Raw genomic sequence first — 26,698 nt, 5'->3', positions numbered from 1 at the left:
TGCCTGTCCTGTTGTAGTTGCTGACAGCTCTGTAGTTGCTGGGCAGCAGCAGTCCACAGGGAGTCACGTGGTCAGGATGGGGTGATCACACCTCACCTTGGTGAGAGAACTGCCTTGCCTCTAGCTAGCTCTCTCTCTGGTTGACGATGATTCCAACACCTCCCTCTCCAGCTCTCCCTTGCTGGTCCTTGTTGGAACATCATCTCTGTCGCTCTCTCTTGTTGTTAGTTCTGTGTAACTCTTTTCACAGAGCCTAGCCTAGTCTTAGTGATTTTCGACGTTTTACTGAGGTTGTGTCACACTGACACTGAGAAACTCAGGTCCTGAGCTGTAGCTTCTGACCTAATTTATACTGGTATCTGTGCACCTTCACAGTTGGGGATTTTCTTATGCTGAACTTAGATTCAGTAGTATGGGAGTTTTGTGACTTTTGTGGAGGATCTGCTGATGGTCCCTACTTAGTGTCGCTATATTATCTCCTTGTTCCTGATTCTGTGTTGCTGTTGCTTGTTATATTGCTGTTCGGAGAATCGGTCACTTTATTGTTCAAGCAAGCTGTTCTGATTGCCAGGTTGGTCAAGAAGTTAGTTTATGTGAGGACTTTTAGTCAGTCACTGGTTAAGTCTAGTCAAGTCTTGAGACATAACGAACTACTTAGAGCACTTACACACATACACATATACTCACTTGTATATACGTACTGTATTAGTATTATGTTCTTAAATGCTGACAGTGTACCAGACGGTACTTAAAAGCCATAAAGATATGATATGTGCCTTCAGCACAATACTACTGTATGCAAGAGAAGTGTAGCAACTTGTATTCTATATTATGTTCAATTGATTACTTTGATTTACTTTGACATTGTCCACCTAGACAACTTTATTAATAAACTTCTTAAATTTTAATTTCTATAGTTAGTAGCCTACCACTTGTAATCCTGAAGCACTATTGAATCTTACTATTAAATTCTAATGGATAATTGGACCAGGATACTGACTACTTGTTACAAAAAAACCAGTAACAGGCTGAATGCTAGAAGGGCAGTCCTTTCTAGTATTCACTGGAGATCTCTATGCTTATTAGAAATCACATTTTTTGTAACATCCATCACTCTTGGCTCATATAATGACTCCAACAACATGCTCATTGGGGAAGCCAGGTATAGATACTCAAAAATTAGGGACAAAGGAATTAATGTACAATTGCTATGGATCCCATCACACATTGGATTACTCCTTCATGATAAAGTTGATATGTTAGCCAAGAAGAGTATCGAGAAGGAGAATGTAGAATATAACTTTGGTATAACTGTGTCTAGCATTAGGAATAATATTAGGAGAGAAGTAAATAATGAAAATGATTGTTATAGGAATGCAGTTAGAAGCCTGAGTAGATCTATAACCCACTATGATAACATGAACGTAGATAAGTATGTTTATGGAGCAACTTGCAATGTGAACAGACTGACTGATGTTGTAGTGGCCAGGCTTAGGCTTGGTTACAAGTACTTCTGGCAGTTTGGGAGACACACAGATGATGATCAAACTAAATGTAAATTATGTGATCAGGCATATGGTCACTCTCTTGAACACTATGTGCTTAATTGTCCACTTATTGAGGAATACAGAGACAGACAGTATAATAACCTATGTGACATGTCAAGATATCTTATTAATGAAAATAAGATACCAGATATACTAAGCAAATTTCCTAAATTTGCTTGTAACAGATAAGTGAACTATAGATATGTAGATATAAATCCATATGTATTCCTGTTAACCCTTTGGGGCCTAGTTCCTAGGCCTTTTGTGTATCCATATGCTCTCGCGCTACCGTCCACAGGATGGATATGGGGTGCACAATAAACTAGCCACTTCGGTGGCAAAATCTAAAAAATCTAATCTGTTCACCCAGGGGGGTCGTACTGTAGCTTGGGCCCCTCAAGGGAGGTTCCTTGACGCTGGTGAGGGGCTCTTGATCTAGGGAATTGGATCTGTGCTCCGGTTCCCTGAATTGAGCCTGAATACCTTCCACTCTCCCCCCCCCCCCACGTGCTGTATAATTCTACGGGTTTAGCGCTCCCCATAATAATAATAATAATAATAATGTAGCTTGGTAAGGAAGATAATTAGATCTGATCCTATGGAAAGCATGGTTCCAGTTCCTTGAATTAAGAGCCTTTTATAAGCATCACCCCAATGATGATTACCTTGATTAATAATAATTATTTTAATTTTTAATTATTATATTTATAGGGAAGTGCTGAACCTGAAAGGGTCATGCAGCGCCAGAAGACTGAAGTAACTGTAAAGGAAGACAACTTCAATTCCTTACATCAAGAGCCCCTCACCAGGATCAAGAGACCTACCTCCCTTGAAGGGTATTAAGCAGATGGTAACTGTCCTCTGGCAGCCAGACATCCTCCATATGTTTGTCTTCCTCTACTCTGTCTGAATATATTATATAATAATAATATATCTTTATTTACTACAAGTACATGTACAAGGTATATAGGTCTAGCTGACATCAATGACATACTACTATATAGAAAGCTGCTTGTTATGCCTGAGCATTTCAGGCAAATTAGGTCAATTTTGTCACAGAATGCAACTCACACCAGTCGACTAACACCCAGGTACCCATTTTATACTGATAGGTGAACATAGACAACCGGTGTAAGGAAACACGTCCAATCTTTCAACCCTCGCCAGGAATCGAACCCAGACATTCACCGTGTCAAGCTAGAGCTTTAGCCACCAGGCCACGGGCCACCGTGTCATGAACATGTCTCCTCTATTTCTTTGGTTTTTCTATGTAATCCTTGCTACCTGACAAATTACAAGACCAATCCAAAAGAGTGTTAAAACAACTGTAATAACATGTACTGACATGTGAGTGTAATTTAAGCAGAATTATATGATTGTAGGATGCATCCGGATGCTTTATCTTATAGATGAGCTACCAGTTATATTCATGGCAAAGTGTTAAACCCATAGCAGGTGGGAGGTAATCTGGTAGTACCACATAGCAGGTGGGAGGTAATCAGGTAGTACCACATAGCAGGTGGGAGGTAATCAGGTAGTACCACATAGCTCACTCCTGATGAACCTAATTTTTGCTCATTAATAAAATAAGAAGCATCAGTGATCCTTGAAGCTTGCCAGAGAGACTGATACATTTACTTAAAGGCTTCCATACACAAATTTCAGATTTTATGTATTATGTACATAAAGAAGTCTAAAGTTTTTGCTCTACTTTGCAGCTTAAACAACTGTCAAGCAACAGGGAAGGAATCAAGCTCAAGTCAAACTATCAAACAGCAAATATCCCAGACCCCTCCTTTAAAGTGCAGGCACTGTATTTCCACCTCCAGGACTCAAGTCCGGCTAACTGGTTTCCCTGAATTCCTTCACAAAATGTTACCCTGCTCACACTCCAACACCTCCTCAAGTCCCAAAAACCATTCGTCTCCATTCACTCCTATCTAACATGCTCACACATGTCTGCTGCATGTCCAAGCCCCTTGCACACAAAACCTCTTTACCTCCCTCCCTCCATTCTTTCCTAGGACGACCCTTACCCCTCCACTTCATATTTATACACCCTCCAAGTAATTCCATTTTGCTCCATCCTCTCTAAATGACCAAACCACCTCAATAACCTCTCTTCAGCCCTCTGATTAATACTTTTGTAACTCCACACCTCCTCCTAATATCCACACTAAGAAATATCTGCATAATATTTACACCACACATTGCCCTTAGACACGACATCCCCACTGCCTCCAGCCTCCTTCTCACTGCAGCATTTACAACCCATGCTTCACATCCATATAAAGAGTGTTGGTACCACTTTACTCTCATACATTCCGTTCTTTGCCTTATTGGTTAACGTTTTTTGTCTCCACAGACACCTGAAAGCACCACTCACCTTTTTTCCTTCAACAATTCTATGGTTAACCTCATCCTTCATAAACCCATCTGCTGACAAGTCAACTCCCAAATATCTGAACACATTCACTTCTTCCATACTCCCTCCCTCCAATGTGATATCCAATTTTTCTTTATCTAAATCGTTTGATACCCTCATCACCTTACTCTTATCTATGTTCACTTTCAACTTTCTACCTTTACACACCCTCCCAAACTCGTCCACTAACCTTTGCAACTTTTCTTTAGAATCTCCCAAAAGCACAGTATCATCAGCAAAAAGTAACTGTGTCAACTCCCATTTTGTATTTGATTCCCCATAATTTAATCCCACCCCTCTCCCCAACACCCTAGCATTTACTTCTTTTACAACCCCATCTATAAATATGTTAAACAACCATGGTGACATTACACATCCCTGTCTAAGACCTACTTTTACTGGGAAGTAACCTCCCTCTCTCCTACACACCCTAACCTCAATGAAAACTTACCTACCTTTATCTAAATTTTGTTCACTTATATGCTTCAATGTAAAAACTTGGTCTGCACATCCCATACCTTTTCTAAAGCCTCCTTGTTCATCTGCAATCCTGTTCTCTGTCTTGCCTTTAATTCTTTCAATAATAACCCTACCATACACAGTACAGTGGTAAATTGACTTACGAGTTTAATTCGTTCTGTGACCAAGCTTATAACTCGGTTTGCTCGTATATCATATCAATTTTCCTCATTGAAATTAAATGAAATGTCATTAACCCATTCCAGCAGAATTCCTGGCTCTTGGGAGGCACAAGAAAATACAGTCCTTCAATATAACGCTAATATCAACTCTACGGCTTATCGATCACAATTCATCTGACATAACAAACAATATAAATAACATAGAAACATGATATATACTCTAGAATGAATAAAATATGTCATTATGTGACAAGTGGTGGTGGCCACTCCTGAGGTAAAAATAATTATCGCTCTGGCCATATCTTCCTATTGTTGCCCTTCTGAGGTCTTATTATAAGAGAAAACGGAGTGTTTGTGAGGTTATCTGCACTAGATCACTAGTTTCATAAGGAAAACACTGAAAAAAAAAGCAATTTTCTCGTGTTTTTCTATGATTTCATGCTTTATTTCAATGGAAATCATCCTCTTCTTCTCAGCACTGTCCTCTGCACTTACTTTCTTAGGACCCATGGTTAGAAAAATTAAATTTGGCAAAATAACTGCACAAAAAGCACAAAATACTGGGATGCTGGGCGGATGTTGTGGCATTCGCTGCGCCAACTAGTGGCGGCGTATCTGAAGCTTGCTCATAACTCAGATTTTAACTCGCAACTCAAAGCAAAATAACAATGAAGAAACTTTATTACATGCACTGTACCCTGTCTTTCAGTTTATTAATGAAAAGATTAGTCAGATTTCCTTATACGTGTAAGCTTGAAATACCTGGAGTATACCTGGAGAGGGTTTCAGAGGTCAATGCCCCTGCGGCCCAGTCTAAGATCAGACCTCGTGGTGGATCAGGGACTGATCAACCAGGCTGTTACTGCTGGCCGCACCCAAGCTGACGTACGAATCACAGCCCGGCTGGTCAGGTACTGACTTTAGGGAATTTTTTTGTTTTTTTGTTTTATTACTTGGAGATGGGAATTACAGTGCCTGCACTCTGAAGGAGGGGTGTTAATGTTGCAGTTTAAAAACTATAGTGTAAAGCACCCTTCTGGCAAGACAGTGATGGAGTGAATGATGGTGAAAGTTTTTCTTTTTCGGGCCACCCTGCCTTGGTGGGAATCAGCCAGTGTGTTAACAAAATAATAAGAAAAATATTATCTTTAATTCTGTAAGTTTTTTTTTTTTTTTTTAATTCTTGAACCCTGGCTGTCACTCTAAGATTTGGCCTCTGGACCCTGAAAGGGTTAATTGGCTGTAATCTGTATTGCTGTACTCTGCAATCACATTTTAAAGAGACCCTTCGATAAATTACTCTAAATACAGTGGACCCCCAACTTAGGATATTAATTCATTCCGGAAGTTTGTTCGGGTGCCGTTACCGAACGAATTTGTTCCCATAATGAATATTGTAAATTAGATTAGTCCGTTTCAGACCCCCAAAAATACATGTACAAAAGCACTTACAAAAATACACTTACATAACTGTTCGAGTTGGGAGCTGATCGTAAGGCGGGAGTCCACTGTATATACATATAGCTGTTAATTTCTCTAGAGACTGGATCTATCTAAACCTCCAAGCCTCTAGCTTACCTGTGTTATCAGCAGAAAGAACAAGTTTGTCCTTTGATGGGTGCCATAAATGAGTTACAATACTCTCTACATTATGTCCTCTATGACCATCGTGAGTGAATACATTTCCATTATTCACCTCAGCTCTGTTGAAGTTAAAAACACGAACATTTGTGTCACGACCACACACTGATACAAAAGAGCTATTTGGGCTAATGCATACTTCGTGGATCTCCAGTTTGTTTTCTTCCACCTTCACTGTATCTGCAAAAATTGCTTTGCTACAATTCCTTATATCATAAACATTTAAAGTACCATAGGAGTTAGCAATAGCCACAAAGTCTCCACCACGACTGACATCCATTGTCCAATTTTTCTCTAAAATATTTGATGTTGCTATGTCTTGTGCAACCTTACCTAGTCTTGGCTCATACAAAAGCACATTTCCTCTGTCTCTCAGGCCTATAAAAAGTTTTTCACACACATAAGACATGTTGCTAATTGCGTCCTTACAGTCCACAACACTATTATTTGCAGTATCATTTGGAATCTTGAGGACTTCAGACACTTTGCTTGAATTCAGATCAAAACTGTTGATGAGAGAGAGAGATTCACCAACGTAAACACTAATGCCGGACGAAGCCAAGGAGGCATCCTTCACATCCTTTCTCAGGGCCCTGGTTAAGCTGATCACATCTGTGAGCAATTTGGAGGAAAAAAAATTCATGATTAAAAATTATTTTTTGACCAACTGGTTACTGACTTGATGACTTGCCCTTTAACCCTTAAACTGTCCAAACGTAGATCTACATTTGCTCGCACAGTGCTCAGAATGTAGATCTACTTTTTTTACATGCTTTCAAATGGAGAAAATCATGGTCGGAGCACTACGTGCGAAAACATATATCTACATTTGGACAGTTTAAGGGTTAATATTTAGCTAGGGTGTTCGGGAGAGGGATGGGATTAAATTATGGGGAATCAAATACAAAATGAGAATACTTTTTGCTGTTTATATTGTGCTTATGGAAGATTCTAAAGAAAAATTGCAAAGGTTAGTGGATGAGTTTGGGAGTGTGTGTAAAGGTAGAAAGTTGAAAGTGAACATAGAAAAGAGTAAGGTGATGAGGGTATCAAATGATTTAGATAAAGAAAAATTGGATATCAAATTGGGGAGGAGGAGTATGGAAGAAGTGAATGTTTTCAGATACTTGGGAGTTGACGTGTCGGCGGATGGATTTATGAAGGATGAGGTTAATCATAGAATTGATGAAGGAAAAAAGGTGAGTGGTGCATTGAGGTATATGTGGAGTCAAAAAACGTTATCTATGGAGGCAAAGAAGGGAATGTATGAAAGTATAGTAGTACCAACACTCTTATATGGGTGTGAAGCTTGGGTTGTGAATGCAGCAGCGAGGAGGCGGTTGGAGGCAGTGGAGATGTCCTGTCTAAGGGCAATGTGTGGTGTAAATATTATGCAGAAAATTCGGAGTGTGGAAATTAGGAGAAGGTGTGGAGTTAATAAAAGTATTAGTCAGAGGGCTGAAGAGGGGTTGTTGAGGTGGTTTGGTCATTTAGAGAGAATGGATCAAAGTAGAATGACATGGAGAGCATTTAAATCTGTAGAAGGAAGGCGGGGTAGGGGTCGTCCTCGAAAAGGTTGGAAGGAAGGGGTAAGGGAGGTTTTGTGGGCGAGGGGCTTGGACTTCCAGCAGGCGTGCATGAGCGTGTTCGATAGGAGTGAATGGAGACGAATGGTATTTGGGACCTGACGATCTGTTGGAGTGTGAGCAGGGTAATATTTAGTGAAGGGATTCAGGGAAACCGGTTATTTTTATATAGCCGGACTTGAGTCCTGGAAATGGGAAGTACAATGCCTGCACTCTAAAGGAGGGGTTTTGGGATATTAGCAGTTTGGAGGGATATGTTGTGTATCTTTATACGTATATGCTTCTAAACTGTTGTGTTCTGAGCACCTCTGCAAAAACAGTGATTATGTGTGAGTGAGGTGAAAGTGTTGAATGATGATGAAAGTATTTTCTTTTTGGGGATTTTCTTTCTTTTTGGGTCACCCTGCCTCGGTGGGAGACGGCCTATAGACTTGTTGCAATTCGCAAACAGGCGAAATTATTTACAAACATTGTCTCTATGTCCACAGCAGGACTCGAACCTGCTAACTCTGTATCAGAGTCCACAGTACTTTACCAAGAGACTAGACCTGCGATAAGTATAGGTGCTTAGCCGAAGCTAAGCGATGTTTTCCCATACCCCCGGGCACCAAGCTCGTTTTGAAAGTTATTTCATTGAATCCTGCCACATGCAGTGGACAACGAAAGAGATTTGAAATGCTTAACAATTCGCAAACAGGCGAAATTAATACACATATGTATATTGTTGTAGGTAGTAGGTTGGTAGACAGCAACCGCCCAGGGAGGTACTACCGTCCTGCCAAGTAAGTGTAAAACAAAAGCCTGTAATTGTTTTACATGATGGTAGGATTGCTGGTGTCTTTTGTCTGTCACACTACACATACGTGTACAAGCATATATATACACACCCCTCTGGGTTTTCTTCTATTTTCTTTCTAATTCTTGTTCTTGTTTATTTAAACCTGCAGTTAGCAGCGGTCGCTATATACACAATGAAAATCATTATTCCTCCATTATTGAAGCCATCGGCACCCAAACATGAAAGTTATACTTTCTGTATCAAACTGAACACCTATTACTCTTTAATTTTTTTTTTTCCAGTAATCCTTTATTGAGCTGACTGGTTTCACTAACTGACAGGGCTCTACGCACCCTATCAAACACTGGAATTATAGACTAGCTAGCTAGGAGAGTTGTCATGTATTGTAAGATGACCACCACCATGAAGATCTGTGTAGTCTGCAGAAAGGGTAAGGGACGAAGACAGGCCTGGATTGCTTGCCATCTGTGTGGTCAATGGTCCCATAGTATATGCAGGGATTTTAAACCAGTGACCACACTTGACATAAACTCAGAGAGATGTTTTTGGGTCTGCCCAAACGAGATACACCTGTATGAGGAAATGACATCTATATTAAAAGACAAGAACACCAATAAAACATCCTTCTTGAAAGACATGTCAGCATGGTATGACAGCTGGGAAAAAAAGATGGGTGGTAGGGACGGGGCTGTCTTGGACAGTGCTCCTGAGGGTGCTACTGCTGTCCTGGAGGACAGTGCTGAGGGTGCTAGTGTTGTCCTGGAGGAAAGTGCTCCAGAGGGTGCTAGTGCTGTCCTGGAGGACAGTGCTGAGGGTGCTAGTGTTGTCCTGGAGGAAAGTGCTCCAGAGGGTCCTAGTGATGTCTTAGAAGATAGCGCTCGTGAGGGTACTAGTGTTGTCCTGGAGGACACTGAAGACAACGTTATTCAGTCCACAGAGGTTCAAAATAGAGATACTGCTGGAGATGGATCAAAATGGGATGATGCCTCAGGGAATAGTGTCGACACACTACCAGCAAAACCTGGTGGAAGCACTGATGTCCATACAGGGGTAAAAGATATTGAGGAAACAGGAAAAATAAATGCACCAGCAGTGAACGCAGCTACAATAAATCCTAGCAAACAGAAGTACAATCTATGTAAATACTATGCCTTGGGTATCTGCAGGCACGGTATATCTGGTAAAACAGGTGGGACATGCACCTTTGACCATCCCAAAAAATGCCGCACCCACATGACAACAGGAGAGTGCAACTTCCCTTCTTGCAACTTATTTCACCCAGAAATGTGTCACTCATCAATCCATGAAAGAAAATGCTACAATGCATACTGCCAGGCACATCATCTAAAGGGGACTAGAAGACACAGACCAGCCAGACTATGGGAAACAAAAGAGAGGAGCCACAACCTCTCCAGGGACAGAGGTTTTTTAGGGCCAGAAGGGAAAAAAGACTGGCAAGAAATGACAATAATCCTACACCACCTGAAAACACTTCTGGAGCAGAGGCACGGACATTGGCCTCTACCCCAGAACAACAGATATTAGAGCCAGCAAATAAAACCCCCCTAAATTCCACCAATACGACATTTGTCTTTGCAAACATACAGGGTCTAAAGCCGTCAAAAAACAACAAAATTCCTTACATCAAGGGACTGCTCACGGAGTCAAATGCAATGTTTGCAGCATTCACAGAGACCCACATAAAGGATCATTATGACAACGAAATATGGATCCCAGGTTATAACCTATTCCGATGCGACAGACTAAACAGGCAACAAGGGGGGTTGGCCTGTATGTCACAGAGTCGCTCATTTGCACAGAACTACTAAACACCTCAAATGATGTAGTTGAAGTTTTGGCGGTAAAGATCGAAAACCAAAACCTTGTCATTGTGGTAGTATACAAGCCTCCAGATGCAACTTCCCAGCAATTCCAGGAGCAGCTTGAGAAAATTGACCACTGTCTGGAAAATCTCCCAACTCCTGCCCCAAACATCTTACTACTAGGAGATTTCAACCTGAGACACCTAAAATGGAGGAGTATAGCAAACAATGTTTTAGCAGAGATCACCCCGGGAGGCAGCTCAGATGAAAATTCACACACACACGAACTATTAAATCTCTGCAACAAATTCACCTTAAACCAGCAAATAGTAGAGCCTACAAGACTAGAAAATACGCTGGACCTCATCTTCACTAACAATGACGATCTGATACGTAATATAACTGTATCAAAGACAATTCACTCAGATCACAACATAATAGAGGTACAGACATGTATGCACAGGGCTCCGGACCAGCAAAATGTGAGCAGTCATGAAGGTCTCTTCACGAAATTCAATTTCAATAACAAAAACATACAGTGGGAACAAGTAAACCATGTCCTAAATGAAACAAGCTGGGAAGATATCCTAAACAACACAGACCCGAACATTTGCCTTGAAAAAATGAATTCTGTAGTTCTTGAGATCTTCTCAAGACACATTCATTAAGAAAAAGAAAGAGAAGATGTAAACTAGAAAGAGAGAGATGTTCCCTATACAGACGAAGGCGAAGAGTCACAGAGCTGCTGAGTGGGGTCAATATATCTGAAATACGAAGGGAGGCACTAGTCAATGAAATTGCAAATATCGAACTTAAGCTGAAGGAATCTTATAGGAGACAAGAATCACAGGAAATTAAAAAAAGGAAATTAAAAAAAATACTTCTTCTCTTATGCCAAATCTAAGGGAAAAACAACATCCAGTATTGGGCCCCTGCTTAGGCGGGATGGGACATACACAGATGATAGCCAAGAAATGAGTGAGATACTAAAGTCCCAATATGACTCAGTGTTCAGCGAGCCACTGCCCACTCTAAGGGTCGACAATCCAAATGAATTCTTTATGAACGAAACCCAAAATTTGGTCATCCCAAAAATCTCGGATATTATTCTAACTCCACAAGACTTTGAAGAGGCAATTAATGACATGCCCATGCACTCTGCCCCAGGCCCAGACTCGTGGAACTCCATGTTCATCAAGAATTGCAAGAAGCCCCTATCGCGTGCCTTCAGCATTTTATGGAGAGGGAGCATGGACACAGGGGTCATCCCACACACACTAAAAACAACAGACATAGCCCCACTCCACAAAGGTGGCAGTAAAGCAATTGCAAAGAACTACAGACCGATAGCACTAACATCCCATATCATAAAAATCTTTGAGAGGGTTCTAAGAAGCAAGATAGCCAACCACCTAGATACCCATCAATTACACAACCCAGGGCAACACGGGTTTAGAGCAGGTCGCTCCTGCCTGTCCCAGCTACTGGACCACTATGACAAGGTCCTGGATGCTGTAGAGGATAAACAAAATACAGATGTAGTATACACAGACTTTGCAAAAGCTTTCGACAAGTGTGACCATGGTGTAATAGCACACAAAATGCGGGATAAAGGAATAACGGGAAAAGTTGGTAGATGGATCTACAACTTCCTGACAAATAGAACACAAAGAGTAATAGTAAACAGAGTAAAGTCCCAGGCAGCCATGGTAAAAAGCTCTGTTCCACAAGGCACAGTACTCGCTCCCATTCTATTCCTCATCCTCATTTCTGACATAGACAGAGATGTAAGTCATAGCTCCGTGTCTTCCTTTGCGGATGACACCTGGATCACCATGGCAGTGACCTCCATCGAAGACACTGCGAGACTCCAAGCGGACATCAACCAAATCTTCGAATGGGCCACTCAAAACAATATGAAGTTCAACGAGGAGAAATTTCAACTACTCAGATATGGAAAACTTGAAGAAATTAAAAATGTGTCAGGGTATACCACAAATTCTAACCATACAATAGAGCGGAAAAGTAATGTGAAGGACCTGGGAGTGATAATGTCAGAGGATCTCGCCTTCAAAGACCACAACAATGTATCTACCTCATCCGCTAGGAAAATGATAGGATGGATAATGAGAACCTTCAAAACTAGGGACGCCAAGCCCATGATGATTCTCTTCAAATCGCTTGTGCTCTCTAGGCTGGAATACTGCTGTACACTAACGGCCCCCTTCAAGGCTGGCGACATTGCAGACCTGGAGAGTGTACAAAGAACTTTCACGGCACACAAAGTGCGATAAGGCACCAAGGTCCTGGAGGGATTGGTACCAAAAATCACTCCCGTAGATGCAGGAGATGCAACATTCCCCTGATGTAAAGCAGGGGTCCCACGAGTACACTGAGAGACAACACAATAAGTGTCCAATGTAATAATAATAATAATATCAAAGAGGTTATATTGGATGGTAAAACCACAATGACATTTGGATCCAGGGCTGTAAGATCTCAGAATGTCTCCAAATAACTATCAAGAATCAGGAAAACCTTGAACACAAAGGTTTATCTGGCCAAGTAAACCATCACTGCAGGAATGAAGCAGTTTCAACCATTCAACAAACCAGGCATCAGTCATCCATGCTAATCCTTATTAAAGTGCCAAATAATGGGTAAGTAGGTTCTGTCTTTACCTTATAATGGCCTACGTACATGAAAAATAAACATAGGTTTGTATTGGAAATCTGTTGCAATGGCACACACAAGCTGAAATGATCCTTTTATGCTGTGAAACTAAGTGCATAACTTACTTGTTTCCTTGCACAAAGTCATCTACATGATTGGCTGATATACTCTCATTGGAAAATGTAATGTTAGGAAGACAACCGAGCTTTTAAAACTTTCAAATCAACCAGAATTAAGCACATACTATTGTGAAGGCTCTCCTTCCTTCTTCTCAAACAGTTTTATAGTATGATACAAATTAACACCCTATTATCTGAGCAGTAAGCAGGGCCCTTTTCTTCATTTTTCTCAATTCATGCATTCAGTAACATTTCAGTCTTATTTAGCTCTACTGACCTCTTTGATTCTTCTTCAGCAGTTAAAAATCTGTACCACTTGAACAACCTCAAATACATGAATGGTCAGTTCATTAAAATAAAAAACATGGGCAATTTCAATCACACATGTTCCACCTCTAAGCATATCTAAAACTTTCACTTTCTTCAATGAAATCACAGATTCGTTCTTATTCTTGACAACAAGAGTAAATAGTACTTCTCCTGGATGCCATGTTTTATAACTGGAAGCAAGATGAGGTGATGTAAATATCCAAAATCAATTATTTAATGGACATAAAGAGTGAGGCACAAGACATTCTCAAAAAGCAACTGTAGACACCATCAAAGGGAGAAAGCAATTGCATCCGAGGGAAAAAATTCTACATAATATAGTAGCTGGATTTCCATCACATACTATCAATATTTCCAGGGTAGCCATGATGGCCAAGATAATCAAGGACATTTTGATGACATGTGAGGATAAATCAAGGTCACAGACAATAATGCCATACCTCTCATATCATAGACTATGCCAACCAAACAATATTCTTTTATGTGTGCCTAATGATGAAAGTAATAAAAAAACTGAAATCTAATATTAACCAAATTGTGTACAAATCTGGCCCATTGGTAAGGTAAAACATGAAACTGAGCAAATTACATAATTTTCTTAGTAGATTAAAAATTTTCCCTAACAAGATTATTATTATTATAATCAAAAAGAAGCGCTAAGCCACAAGGGCTATACAGCGCTTCTTCCCTAACAAGAGCGTATTGAACAAAGACCTACACTATGCAGATTACTAAATTAGCTAATTTACTTTCTCTGGGTGATAGTGATCAAATTATTTATAACCGAATGATAAGAGAAAGGAAAAATTATTGCAAAGTGAATTATAATGAATAGTACTTAAGTACAGATGTGTGGGTCTTGTTAATTCAAACTTAACATACAAGAATATAATGTATTTTTTATTACTAGTCTTTCATACAAAGGAAACACCCAATTTTAAACATGGATAGGGTGGAGTTTGAGCCCAAGGTAAGTCAGTTTTAAAACTAGCAGGCCAGTGCACACTGGCCTACTGGCTTTAGGACTGGCTCACCATGAGGTCAAATCCCACTCGTTCCATGATTTCTTTGCAATCATGTTCTATGACTTTATGAATCCTATTTTCCTTCAAGCTGTAGACACTAATAAACAGAAAATAATTTAAATGTTTGTTACCTGATTCTGACTTAGACTGTGGTATGGAATAAAAGTGCACACCATCTGCTCCTGAGGTTACCACACCCGATGCCACGTACACCATCTACAAAGCCAAAAGAAAGGAAGGAAACTACATATTAATAACACTACAGGAAAAGTTTACAATGACATTGTTCAATTAAGAAGAAAAGTATCATTTAGCACTGTCATTGGCAAACTGAGTTAGCAAATACTTGTACAAAGTACAGTTACATTAAAACTGAGTGAAAATATATTTCTTTCATTTTTCCATAATTTTCCCATAAGTTCTCTTGAACTTATGGGAAAATTTCTGCTGTTACAGAAAGCTCCTGTTCCTGGCTAGGAAAGACTTCTGTTTCCAACTTGTGAAAACATGCCTACCATCCAGTTACAAAAGGAGACCTTGCTTTGTCATCTACCATTTTAGGATTTTCCATCTAACATTCCAGGGTTATCCATAAGAGATAGCCCCCATATCCATCTAACATTCCAGGGGTTATCCATAAGAGATATCCCCCATACCCATCTAACATTCTAGGGCTACCCAAAAATGTTTAATTTCTACCATAAAAAATATACAGTATCTCTCTATTTACATGAAATATTCCTTACCTTCTTTGTCATACTTTCAGTGTAACCAGCTGCCAGTAAACTGAAGTCTCGATTTTTGACCAGGCCTGCATCTTTCTTTGTAACCAATTTATCTGGAAAACCCAGCTCCCATACCTCATGGTGCTGTTCTGAAATATATATACAAACAAGAAAAAATACCTTTCAGGAGCACAGACACTAATTATATCCTTTCATACATTGTTGTATTCACGGAGGAACCCCACAGGGACCTCTCTCTTTCAATGCAGATAATGAAAATACCATCATAATATGACTAATGAATATTACTACAACTGAGAAAGTTCAACATTACAGTATTATGATTTTTGTATACACCCTTTTGTTCCAGAACAGTATATAAATACTCACAAAGAAATTATACCTACTGTGTTGGTTACTAAAACTCTAAATACATTACAGTATTGCTGTTAATTTCAAGTTTGTTACCACAGTTTTCACAAAAATAGTCAAAAGAACTAAAAATTTGAACAGTGAATATTTTATAGTATGTATTTTTTTTAACTAAATAGAGTATAGGTTGGTCAACCTGGTAAGTTATTATTGGTAAAAATTAAAAAGCACATGGTAAATGTCTTTTAAGTACTGATGTAGAAGCTTACAAAGGGAGGGAATTGAAATAAAAGTACAGAACTTCTACTGTGTTTCAATCAGAAAGGAGAGGATGTGTTCAGGAATCTTATGGCTCCCATATCCAGACACTGTATTAATGGAACACACTGTCTGACTATATTATGACATTTTAGTCATCACTACAACTGCATGCAACTGAAAAGGCAAAATATCTTAGGGTATTTATTGGGTAAATTTGCTTTTGGCTTTGATGGAACAACCATTTATGATCCTAACTTAAATGAAAAAAATTAAGTTAGAATATGACATAGCTCATAGGAATCAGTAGGTCTGCCACAGAGCTCTTCTGGTTTTATGTAATTTACATAAGCTTTACTTTCTTTTTAACATGCTGGCCGTCATACACCGAGGCTGAGTGACCCAAAAAAGAAACACCATCATTCATACTATCACTGTTTTGCCAGAGGCATGCAGATACAATTTAGATGCCATTCTAAACAGCAAGTATCCCTACCCCCCTCCTTTAGAGTGCAGGCACTGTACTTCCCACATACAGGACTCAAGTTTTATTTAAGATTTGGGTTCATTTAGTGTTTCAACAATTGTATCTTTGTAATGTATCATTCTTAATTTAGTTAATGCTGATGTCCAGGAGAAAAAATGACCAGAAATAAGTGATATTACTAAGTGGAAAAGCTCATTGAGCACAATTTTAATCAAATCTTATGGTTAGTTTTCAATATAGGGGTTATAATTACCTATCTTTATTAACCATTTTCTAGCTACAGGAGGAAAACTATGCTCATGGTATTTCATATTCAATAACTTGTTTACTAATTTGTGTGACAAGCCTGAAAAAATATAGGTACTGTCAGAGGAAAATCAAATCTATTTGCAGATTCCTCAATAAAATGTTGAATAAATGAAATTCACAAATTTAAAAGGATACCTTGGAGGTGGTGTTATTGAGATGGTTTGAACATGTAGAGAAGATGCAACAAAATAGAATAACTTCGAGAGTGTATAAATCTGTAATGGAGGGAAGGCAGGGTAGGGGTCGACCTAGGAAAGGTTGGAGGGAGGAGGTAAAGGAGAGTTTGTGTGCAAGGAGCTTGGACTTCCCACAAGCGTGCATGAGCATGTTAGATAGGAGCAAATGGAGACAAATGGCTTTTAGGACTTGACGTGCTGTTGGAGTGTAAGCAAGGTAACTTGTAGCCATGTATAAACGTAAGTAAGTAAATTTACTTACTTACATGATTCATTACCTTTGTAACTTGTGAGTTCATTACCTTTGTACCTTGTTCAACTATTAAAGCTTTGGTTCCCAGTCCCTGAACCCATTATGTACCTCTGTAATCTGTAAATACCTTTGTAACTTGTCATGATTGTGACCATATCTACCTGGAGTTCATTACCTTTGTCACTTGTTCAGCTATCAAAACTTTGGGGCCCAGTCCCTGGACCTATAATGTACCTCTGTAATCTTTTGATTACTGCCCACAGGATTGGTTTGGGGTGCATAATAAACACATTAAAAAAAGTAAGGTAACATTTATGAAGGGATTCAACAAAACCGGCAGGCCGGACGTGATTCCTGGAGATGGGAAGTACAGTGCCGGCACTCTGAAGGAGGGGTGTTAATGTTGCAGTTTTATAACTGTAGTGTAAGCATGCCTCTGGCAAGTGATGGAGTGAATGATGATGAAAGTTTTTCTTTTTTGAGCCACCCTGCCTTGGTGGGAAACGGCCAATGTGTTAATAAAAAAAAATAATATAAAACCTTTGGTACATTTGATGAGTTCCAAGAGCTTTTCCACTCCCCGAGTCTGACCTAGGGCCAGACTCTGGAATGTGTGTGAGCAAAACAAAAAAAATACAAGTGTACGAAACACAAAGAGAATAATGAAAAGAAAACAGAAAAGAAAAAAAAAAAAGAGAGAAACAGGGTGAGGAGGAATAAAAGGTTTTATGAAGTAGTATATATAACAGTTAAATTATAAACTGAAGCATCTTACTATCTATATAAAAGTAAAAAATAAACAAAAAGACAAGAAAGAAAAATTAAAATAAGAACATAACTGGCAAGCTTAACAGTAACTGGGTAAACATTAGGTAGAATTAGGTTACTTAAAAGTATCATGAGGTTCAATATAGTATAACTTTTACATTAAAACTATTAACAACAAATTACATTTTAAATGTACATATTCAACAGCTCAAATACAATAACACTTAGCTAAACACAGTGCTTTTTTTAAATGATTGTAATTTATGAACTTTGCACGCTTTTTTTGTCTCAGGCCTTTTATATACAAAGATTTTTAATAAATATTCAGTTACGCACGAGGAGTATGGCTATCGTTTTGTTGTTTCTCAGAGATAAGACCTACTCTATACTTTTCGTAAGTCATGGTACTTGTCTAGATTGTTCTCAAGAAAAGAACACTAATTTGTTTTCAGGGGCCAGAGTTTATTGTGGGTGTGTCGTCTAATGCTGAGGCATGGGACTTTATATGCTGTTGAAGGTTATACTTATGGATGCAGGAAAATGTTCTACATATTATCTTCTGTATGTACTTCATATATGATACAGTAAACCTTAAATATAACAAACTAATAGGGGGAGCAAGTGGCCAGTAATGATAATTGTGGTGGAGAGTGAAGAGATTGCTTTCCTGTCATAGTGACAATATTGAACAATCCTGTAACCAACAGGATTGACACAGTGAATTTTTACCTGTACATTTCCAAAGTCTGTTATAAAGAGGTTCATTATATCAAACATTTACTGTACTTGTCTACATTCATTTTTATTAATAGTTATGGATGACCACAAGAAACCTTTACCCCTCACCTCTAGAAACTGCCAAAAGCAATCTGCTGTCATCACAGAAGGCTGCAGAGCAAATAAACCCATGTACATCGTATATTAGCAAGTCTTCGTATCTGTAACATACACATGTTGATAGGTGCAAGTCAGAAAATTTTAAATTTCTGAATAAACCATTTAAATAAGATGACATATGAAATACTATCAGCCTGAATAAATTTTATGGGTATATACTGTAGGTAAAGGATGTCTGGAAAACAAAATGGATGCTTTGAATGCTTATAAATACGGATGGGAAAGCGAATATGCCAAAGAGTGGCAGTAATAATGATTGATGATGAGGAATAGAGAATTATGGGGGATTAGGATGAGGATAATAAATATGAGGTTGATAATAATATAAGTGGAGCATAAAGTGAATAGGAGGAATTGTTAACAACAAATGGAGCAGTAGATAGATGAAAAAAAGATTAATTAAGGTTCACATACTGCTAGGTAAATACAGGCAGCAGGTACTTATAAGGAGTCTTGTTTCAATGTCCTGTATTACTCAGGATTATATTGGGTCCAGTTTTAAGTAACATACTATGTTAAACCATTGTCAGATGGTAAAATTATGTATAAAGCCTAAATAGACCCTTACTTAACCTAGATCTTTTTCACTGAGGTGCACACTCACTCCTGTACACTAGTGAGTAACCTGCTTATCACAAGCATTGTAGAAATTTAACAGCAGTCTTCAGAAGCATACAGTGGAACCTCAGTTTTCGTATGCCCCAGTTTTCGTAGGATTCGGGTTTCAATGACTTTCTTTGACTAAATTTTGTCCCATTTTTCTACAACCGCTCGGTTTTTGTAGAGTTGAAAATGGTCCGTCCCAAATGCGTCCGCGTGACTCAGCCACTCGAGCGCCCACAAAAAAGATTCCCATGCTTTCGTGACTCAGTTTTCCATTGTTTCTCGTTGAGTAAGCCTCATCCAATGCATTCATCCAAAACATTTCATAATAATCCATTGTTTTTTGTGCTTGTTTCTTGAGTGCGACTACTCCACCAAGCCACCACAGGGCCAAAGAAAGTCCTGAGTGCCAGCCCTTTGATAAAGAAGGCGAGAAACATGATAGAATTCAAGAAAGAACAGCAGGGCTGTGGCTCGTACATTGGATTGCGTGCAGCCAGCAGTAACAGCCTGGTTGATCAGGCTCTGATCCACCAGGAGGCCTGGTCACAGACCGGGCCATGGGGGCGTTGACCCCTGGAACTCTCTCCAGGTAAACTCCAGGTAAAGTACGAAAGTGGTATACGCATGGCCGATCTCGCCAGGATGTACGGGAAGTCTGCATCAATGATCAGTTCCATCCTGGTGAATAAAAAAGATATCAAGAAAGCTGATGTTGGAAAAGGGGTATATGTGCTAACAAAACAGATCACAAACAATCGAAGATGTTGAGAAGTAATAATTTCATAATAATTCATTGTTTCTTGTACTTGTTTATTCTGTGTGACTGCTAAATAAGCCACCATGGGCCCAAACAAAACTGCTAATGCCAGTCCTTTGGTAAAGAAGGTGAGAAACACGATAGAATTAAAGAAAAAGTTTGTAGAAAAATACGAAAGTGGTGGTGGTAAAGGGTGGTAGTGATTGTGATGGTGGTAGAGGGTTGTGGTGATGGAGGTAGAGGGTGGTAGTGATGGTGGTAGAGGGTGGTAGTGGTTGTGATGGTGGTAGAGGGTTGTGGTGATGGAGGTAGAGGGTGGTAGTGATGGTGGTAGAGGGTGGTAGTGATGGTGGTAGAGGGTGGTAGTGATGGTGATAGAGGGTGGTAGTGATGGTGATAGAGGGTGGTAGTGGTAGTAATGGTAGAGGGTGGTAGTGGTTGTGATGGTGGTAGAGGGTGGTAGTGATGGTGGTAGTGGTTGTGATGGTAGTAGAGGGTGGTAGTGATGGTGGTAGTGGTTGTGATGGTGGTAGTGGTTGTGATGGTGGTAGTGGTTGTGATGGCGGTAAAGGGTGGTAGTAGTTGTGATGGTGGTAGAGGGTGGTAGTGGTTGTGATGGTGGTCGAGGGTGGTAGTGGTTATGGTGGTAGAGGGTGGTAGTGGTTATGGTGGTAGAGGGTGGTAGTGGTTATGGTGGTAGAGGGTGGTAGTGGTTATGGTGGTAGAGGGTGGTAGTGGTTATGGTGGTAGAGGGTGGTAGTGGTTATGGTGGTAGAGGGTGGTAGTGGTTATGGTGGTAGAGGGTGGTAGTGGTTATGGTGGTAGAGGATGGTAGTGGTTATGGTGGTAGAGGGTGGTAGTGATGGTGGTAGAGGGTGGTAGTGATGGTGGTAGAGGGTGGTAGTGATGGTGGTAGAGGGTGGTTGTGATGGTGGTAGAGGGTGGTAGCAGTTGTGATGGTGGTAGAGGGTGGTAGCAGTTGTGATGGTGGTAGAGGTTGTGATGGTGGTAGAGGGTGGTAGTGGTTGTGATGGTGGTAGTGATTGTGGTAGAGGGTAGAGCTGCAAGAGCTCTCCTCCTCCCATCTTCTATACACCAACGAGAGTCTTCAATAAAGGTAAGTGTCATGTTATTATTTTTTCTACTTGATTTCTCATTCTTTTCTGTATGTAAATCTATATTAATGTATAAAAAATTATTTTTTGTTAATGCTTTTGGGTAACTGGAACAGATTAATTGGATTTACATTATTTCTTATGGGGAAAATGGTTTCAGTTTTCACCGATTTCACATTTCATCAGACTCTCTGGAATGAATTAAAGACGAAAAGGTTGGGTTCACTGTATAATCAATATATGTATGCATATAGAGTATGTATGTGTATGTGTGTGTGTAGGGGTCACACAGCACCATCAAGAATTGGAAGTTTCGTTCAATGAAGGGGAGGATAAATCTAATTCTTCAGATCAGGGGCTCATCCTACCAGCATCAAGCCACCTTCCAAGATGGAAGTACAGTGTTGTATGTCTATACTGACTAAATACAATAACACAATTGTGAATACAGTACCTCTATGTGACATTGAGCTTATAACACAAATGTGAATACCTCCCTATGACACCAAGCTTAAGAAGTAAGCAGAAGGATTATACTAAAAAAACTTGCATGTAGAGGAATAATTATTATTACTACCCTCAAAAACATGTGCTAAACCTGTATGATCTTGTAAGGTTAAGTAAGTTTATTTAGGTACAGGTACACAAATACAGTTACACAGATTATCACATGTAGTAACATACATGTAAATTACCTAGGAAAACCCAAAAAATAAGGAGTTATTAACCCCCAATGGAAATAAGTCATTTTTATCTGACTTTTTTGTGTTATCCTAGGTAATTTACACTATGTATGATAACTGTACTTACATGTGCCTGTGCCTAAATAAATTTACTTACTTAACCCATAAGGGTTAGTAACCGAAGAGAGCCAGCCCATGTGACTTACAACAGTCTTCTAACACCCAGGTACCTATTGTTTCTAGGTGAACTAGAGCAACTTGTCCCATAGTTCAACTGGTGGCACACTCAGCTCACACACTGAGTGTCCATGGTTTGATCCCCGGTACTAATGGAAACATTGAGGCATGTTTCCTTAAGACATCTGCTGTCACTGTTCACCTAGCATGAAGTACCTGGGTGTCAGATGACTGGTGAGGATCATGCCCTGGGAACAAAATTAACTTAAGTTGCCCAAAATGCTCTGCATAACCAGGAGCTTTCTATATAGTATGTCGTTGAATAAGGTGTTTGTGTAAATTGTATCATGTACTTGTAGAAATAAAGATATTATTATTATTATTATTATTATTATTATTATTATTATTAGCTGGTGGCCCATGGCCTGATACATGTGGCCTGTGGCTTGGTAGGCAAAGCTCTCACTTCACACGCTGAGTGTTCATGGCTCATTCCTCAGCAAGGGTAGAAACATTAGGTGTTTCCTTACACCTGTTGTCCCATTCCCCTAGCAAGTAAATAATGAAGTTGATTCAGGTATACACAAATACAGTTACATAGATTATCATTCATAGCAGCATATGTGTAGACAGCCTAGGATAACCCAAAAAAATCAGACAGAGTGACTTATTAACATTGGGGTCCTGGGTGTCTGACTGGTGTAGGTTGCATCCTGGGGGAACAAGATTTGAGTGCACTAATGGATATAAGACAGACAGTCCCTTGATGACACTGCCTTTCTTGGGTTATCCTCAGTGGCTAACCCTCCAGGGTTAAAAATTACAACAAAATCTTATCTTATCTCTTATTTGTCTATGGAAACGTGCCACCTCTCCATGGATTGCAACCAGGTTCTGCAACTGAGCTCAAGGCTCTAGTACAAGAGCAAATTCAGGCAATATATATAATTCTGTAATTATATTATTTTGCTTCTCAAAGTAATATTAATAGTATAATGTTTCCTTACAAACAATATACTTTACCTTCTAACCGAGTCAAAGAACCATTCATCGTCTGATTCCTCACAATCAGAGAGGCTGTCATGCCTCTCCATGCTCTTCTGATGTTCCTCTTCTTCGAGATGCCAGCAGCTTATAGGTTCACTTCTGATGACTACATGCACGAGTTCTTCAGGAGCTGTAAGAACTAAGATAAGATAAAATTTCGTTCGGATTTTTAACCCCGGAGGGTTAGCCACCCAGGATAACCCAAGAAAGTCAGTGCGTCATCGAGGACTGTCTAACTTATTTCCATTGGGGTCCTTAATCTTGTCCCCCAGGATGCGACCCACACCAGTCGACTAACACCCAGGTACCTATTTGCTGCTAGGTGAACAGGACAACAGGTGTAAGGAAACTTGTCGAAATGTTTCCACCCGCCGGGAATCGAACCCGGGCCCTCCGTGTGTGAAGCGGGAGCTTTAGCCACCAGGCTAATTAACAAGGATAATCCAAAAAAAAAAGTCGAAGTGACATTTCCATTGGGGTCCTTGTCCCTGCAACCACATACAGGTGAGCAGGTGAGGATACCTGTAATTTAAAAGGTATGTAAGTTTATTTAGTCAAATAAGTACAATTATCATATATAGCTTAAATTAGCTAGGATAATCTCCCCTCCCAACCCCCCCCCCCACCCAAATAAGTCAGACAGAACTCTTCTTCATATTACGTGCAGTTTGCTGAGAATACTGAATTACAGAAAATGTCTACCTGAATGAGGACTAACAAACTTACTCTCAACATTGACAAAACCTATTTCATTCAGTTTGGTAACAGAGCTACAGATGTCCCTCTTAACATAATGATAAACGGATCACCTATCACAAAGTTCACATAGGGAAAATTTTTATGAATCCACCTTGATAACAGACTCAAATTTGAAACATGTTCAACAAATTTCCAAGAAAATTTCCAAGACCGTAGGCATACTATCGAGGTTACGGTACTATGTTCCACAGTCAGCCCTCCTGGCCCTATATCACTCACTTATTTACCCCTATCTCACCTATGGAATTTGTGCATGAGGCTCAACAACAATAAACCATCTCAGACCATTAATTACCCAACAAAAGGCTGCAGTTAGAATGATAACAAATTCGCACTACAGGCAGCACACTCCACCAATATTCAAAACTCTAAATTTACTCACTGTACAAAACATCCATACTTATTATTGTACCTACTACATACATAGAACACTAAACTCAGATATAAAACCTCCCCTCAAACTTCTCCTTGCCAACCTCAACAGAACACATGACCATAACACAAGGCACAGATCACTCTGATGTTCCTCGAGTCCATCTCACACTATGTAAAAAAACAATGCACATAAAAGGCCCAAAAGTCTGGAATTCATTACCTATGAATATAAAAGAAACAATGTCGGTTTATAAATTCAAGTATCTTCTTAAAAATCACTTACTCAACCACAACTAAATAAATACTGAATAATTGTATCTCATAAATGTTTAACCTGTGACCCAATGAAACTTTGTTATTTTTAATTACATTACCTAACAGAATACTCCATTCTACTGAATGCACAGCAACACAGTAAATGATCATATGACCTATCTTTGAAATACTCATTTGTGCTTAATTGTTATTTGTTTATGATAATGTTTACCACTGAATATATCATTGCTTAGTTAATCTTAAGTTAATTTTAAGCCTGCCCATAATGCTCTGCATATTAGGGGCTTTGCCATGTTACACTTAACCACTGTATTTCTTTGTACTTTATGTATCATGTTTAAATTAATAAATAAATAAAAAAGGTTTCTTCTGCCGATAATTGCAAGAGTTCTTCCTCTTCTCTGACTTGTTCAGTCGGCACAGAAGTTCCTCGTCTCCAGGACTTAATACTTACAAATAACTCACTTTACCTTATTCCTATTATTATTATTATTATATAAAAAAAAGAAGCGCTAAATACCTTATTCCTAGTATATCTCCTTTTATCAGTTATTACAAGGACCCCAATGGAAATAAGACACTTTGTCTGACTTTTTTGGTAATTTACACACATGTTGCTATGTATGATAATTTATGTGACTTTATGTGTATCTGAAAAAACTTAACTTATATCTTTTTTTTCTTCTTTGTTGGGTTTATCAGGGCCACTGACAACATACGCTGTATGGAGACCGCCTTCCCAATGTTGGGGGAGATTTGTTGCCAACAAAAGTTCCTTTGTAAACAGAGACATAAAACTTTAAGTTTCCGATTAGATCCGGTGGACCACCTTGCCAAGTCCCAGCAGAGCGGGACGCACACACACCCCCACCTGAGTTCAGTAACCAGCTTCCCACCAAAGACCGTTAAAGAATTATCCACAGAGCGGAAAAAAATGGAGCTGGCTCAAGTAACCCGATGAACAGGTGTCCATCCTGTAGAGTGCCCGGCGGGCAGAATAGATGAGGACAAGCGTCCCAGAGAGAACGGTGGAAATTTGTCACTGATACACAGGCGAGAGACAGACGTCCACACTCGATGAAGGCTGACGCAGAAGTCTAATACACGAGTTCAATTTCCACTATTTTTCTCTTTTGTTGGGTAGGGAGTCACTGAAGCTCTCGCCGTATCGAGCCCTGCTTGTACAAGGAAGCGCTAAGCCCATAGTGGTCACACAACGCTGCGTACAAGAAAGAAGTATTGCCCAAAATTTGGTGAGGAAAGGAACAAGAATATGCACTCACTTTGCAAATTCAGACAGGAATACAAAAGTTCCTAATTATGTCAGGAAGATTCCCTTTGCTTAAGCCCCAGAGTGGGAAACCTACACCCTCGCATAAATTCGGTAATTTATTCCCACCAAGACCAATAAATTTCCTCCGAGCATTAAAGTGGAAGTGATAAATGGCGCCCTTTTCTTGATGTGCCCAACAGGCAGAATAAAATAAGGACAAGCCTTTCATAGAGAACAGGGTAGATATTTGTCACTGATGCTCAAACGAGAGCGAGACGTCCTCACACCAAAGCTGTTGCAGAAGTCCACTTAATATCAACTTTCGCTTTTGTTGAGGTTTATTGAGCGCCACCATAGTTAACACCTTATTGAGCTTTACTTCCCAGTTTCTTGGGAAGGAATAGTACTCAAAGTTTGGCGGGAATTTGGGGATAGGAAATTCCTTCAGGAATAGAAACGGTAACCAAATTTCCCATTAGACACTGACTGCGACAGTGTGTTCTGAAGTATGGAGCTTCTGACAGTGTAACGAGCAAGGTAGGCACTGAAGTGAGGAAGCCCCCAATTAAATACTTTTCTTTTCTCAGGATTTGTAGGGTCATCAGAGCAAATGGTTTATTCTTGTTGGTGGTTTATAGGGGACAGAAATTCTCATTGGGAAAATGAATGAAAACAAATAGTTCCTAATAAATCACATGGTCGTGGTTCAACTGGTAACGGTCTCAGCTCACTTAAAAAGCCGAGGAATCGAGATTCGATCCATGGACGAGTGGAAA

General features: G+C 39.6%; 1 protein-coding gene across 6 annotated transcripts; it reads right to left on the bottom strand.

The window, feature by feature from the left end:
* Positions 1-5,714: 5,714 nt before the first annotated feature.
* On the bottom strand, positions 5,715-25,795 carry LOC138850913 (WD repeat-containing protein 73-like). Of its 6 annotated transcripts, none has more exons than XM_070081783.1 (6): positions 25,369-25,795; positions 23,216-23,369; positions 18,804-18,895; positions 15,356-15,483; positions 14,741-14,825; positions 5,715-6,866 (listed from the first exon to the last, which is right to left on the bottom strand). In XM_070081783.1, exons 2-6 carry the CDS (start codon positions 23,284-23,286, stop codon positions 6,163-6,165), a joined length of 1,080 nt encoding a protein of 359 aa, XP_069937884.1. In that variant the 5' UTR covers positions 23,287-23,369; positions 25,369-25,795; the 3' UTR covers positions 5,715-6,162. The 6 variants fall into 6 exon arrangements, with proteins under 6 accessions (XP_069937884.1, XP_069937883.1, XP_069937880.1 ...); XM_070081782.1 differs by lacking the exon at positions 25,369-25,795 and adding an exon at positions 25,056-25,101; XM_070081779.1 differs by lacking the exon at positions 25,369-25,795 and adding an exon at positions 24,436-24,707.
* Between the last annotated feature and the right edge of the window lie 903 nt (positions 25,796-26,698).

This window comes from Cherax quadricarinatus, unplaced genomic scaffold, assembly GCF_038502225.1.
Source record: "Cherax quadricarinatus isolate ZL_2023a unplaced genomic scaffold, ASM3850222v1 Contig4187, whole genome shotgun sequence".
Lineage (NCBI taxonomy): Eukaryota > Metazoa > Arthropoda > Malacostraca > Decapoda > Parastacidae > Cherax > Cherax quadricarinatus.
The sequence above is the reverse complement of the archived record's forward strand: the minus strand, read 5'-3'. Positions and strand labels throughout refer to the sequence as shown.

Excerpts from the sequence above, each read along its gene's own strand:
- LOC138850913 (XM_070081783.1), bottom strand. The coding sequence starts at position 23,286 with ATGGAGAGGCATGACAGCCTCTCTGATTGTGAGGAATCAGACGATGAA. Across the intron at positions 18,896-23,215 it reads TTCTTTGACTCGGTTAGAAG|ATACGAAGACTTGCTAATAT; the intron begins GTAAAGTATATT and ends TGTATGTTACAG. Across the intron at positions 6,867-14,740 it reads ACAGTCTAAGTCAGAATCAG|ATGTGATCAGCTTAACCAGG; the intron begins GTAACAAACATT and ends AATTGCTCACAG.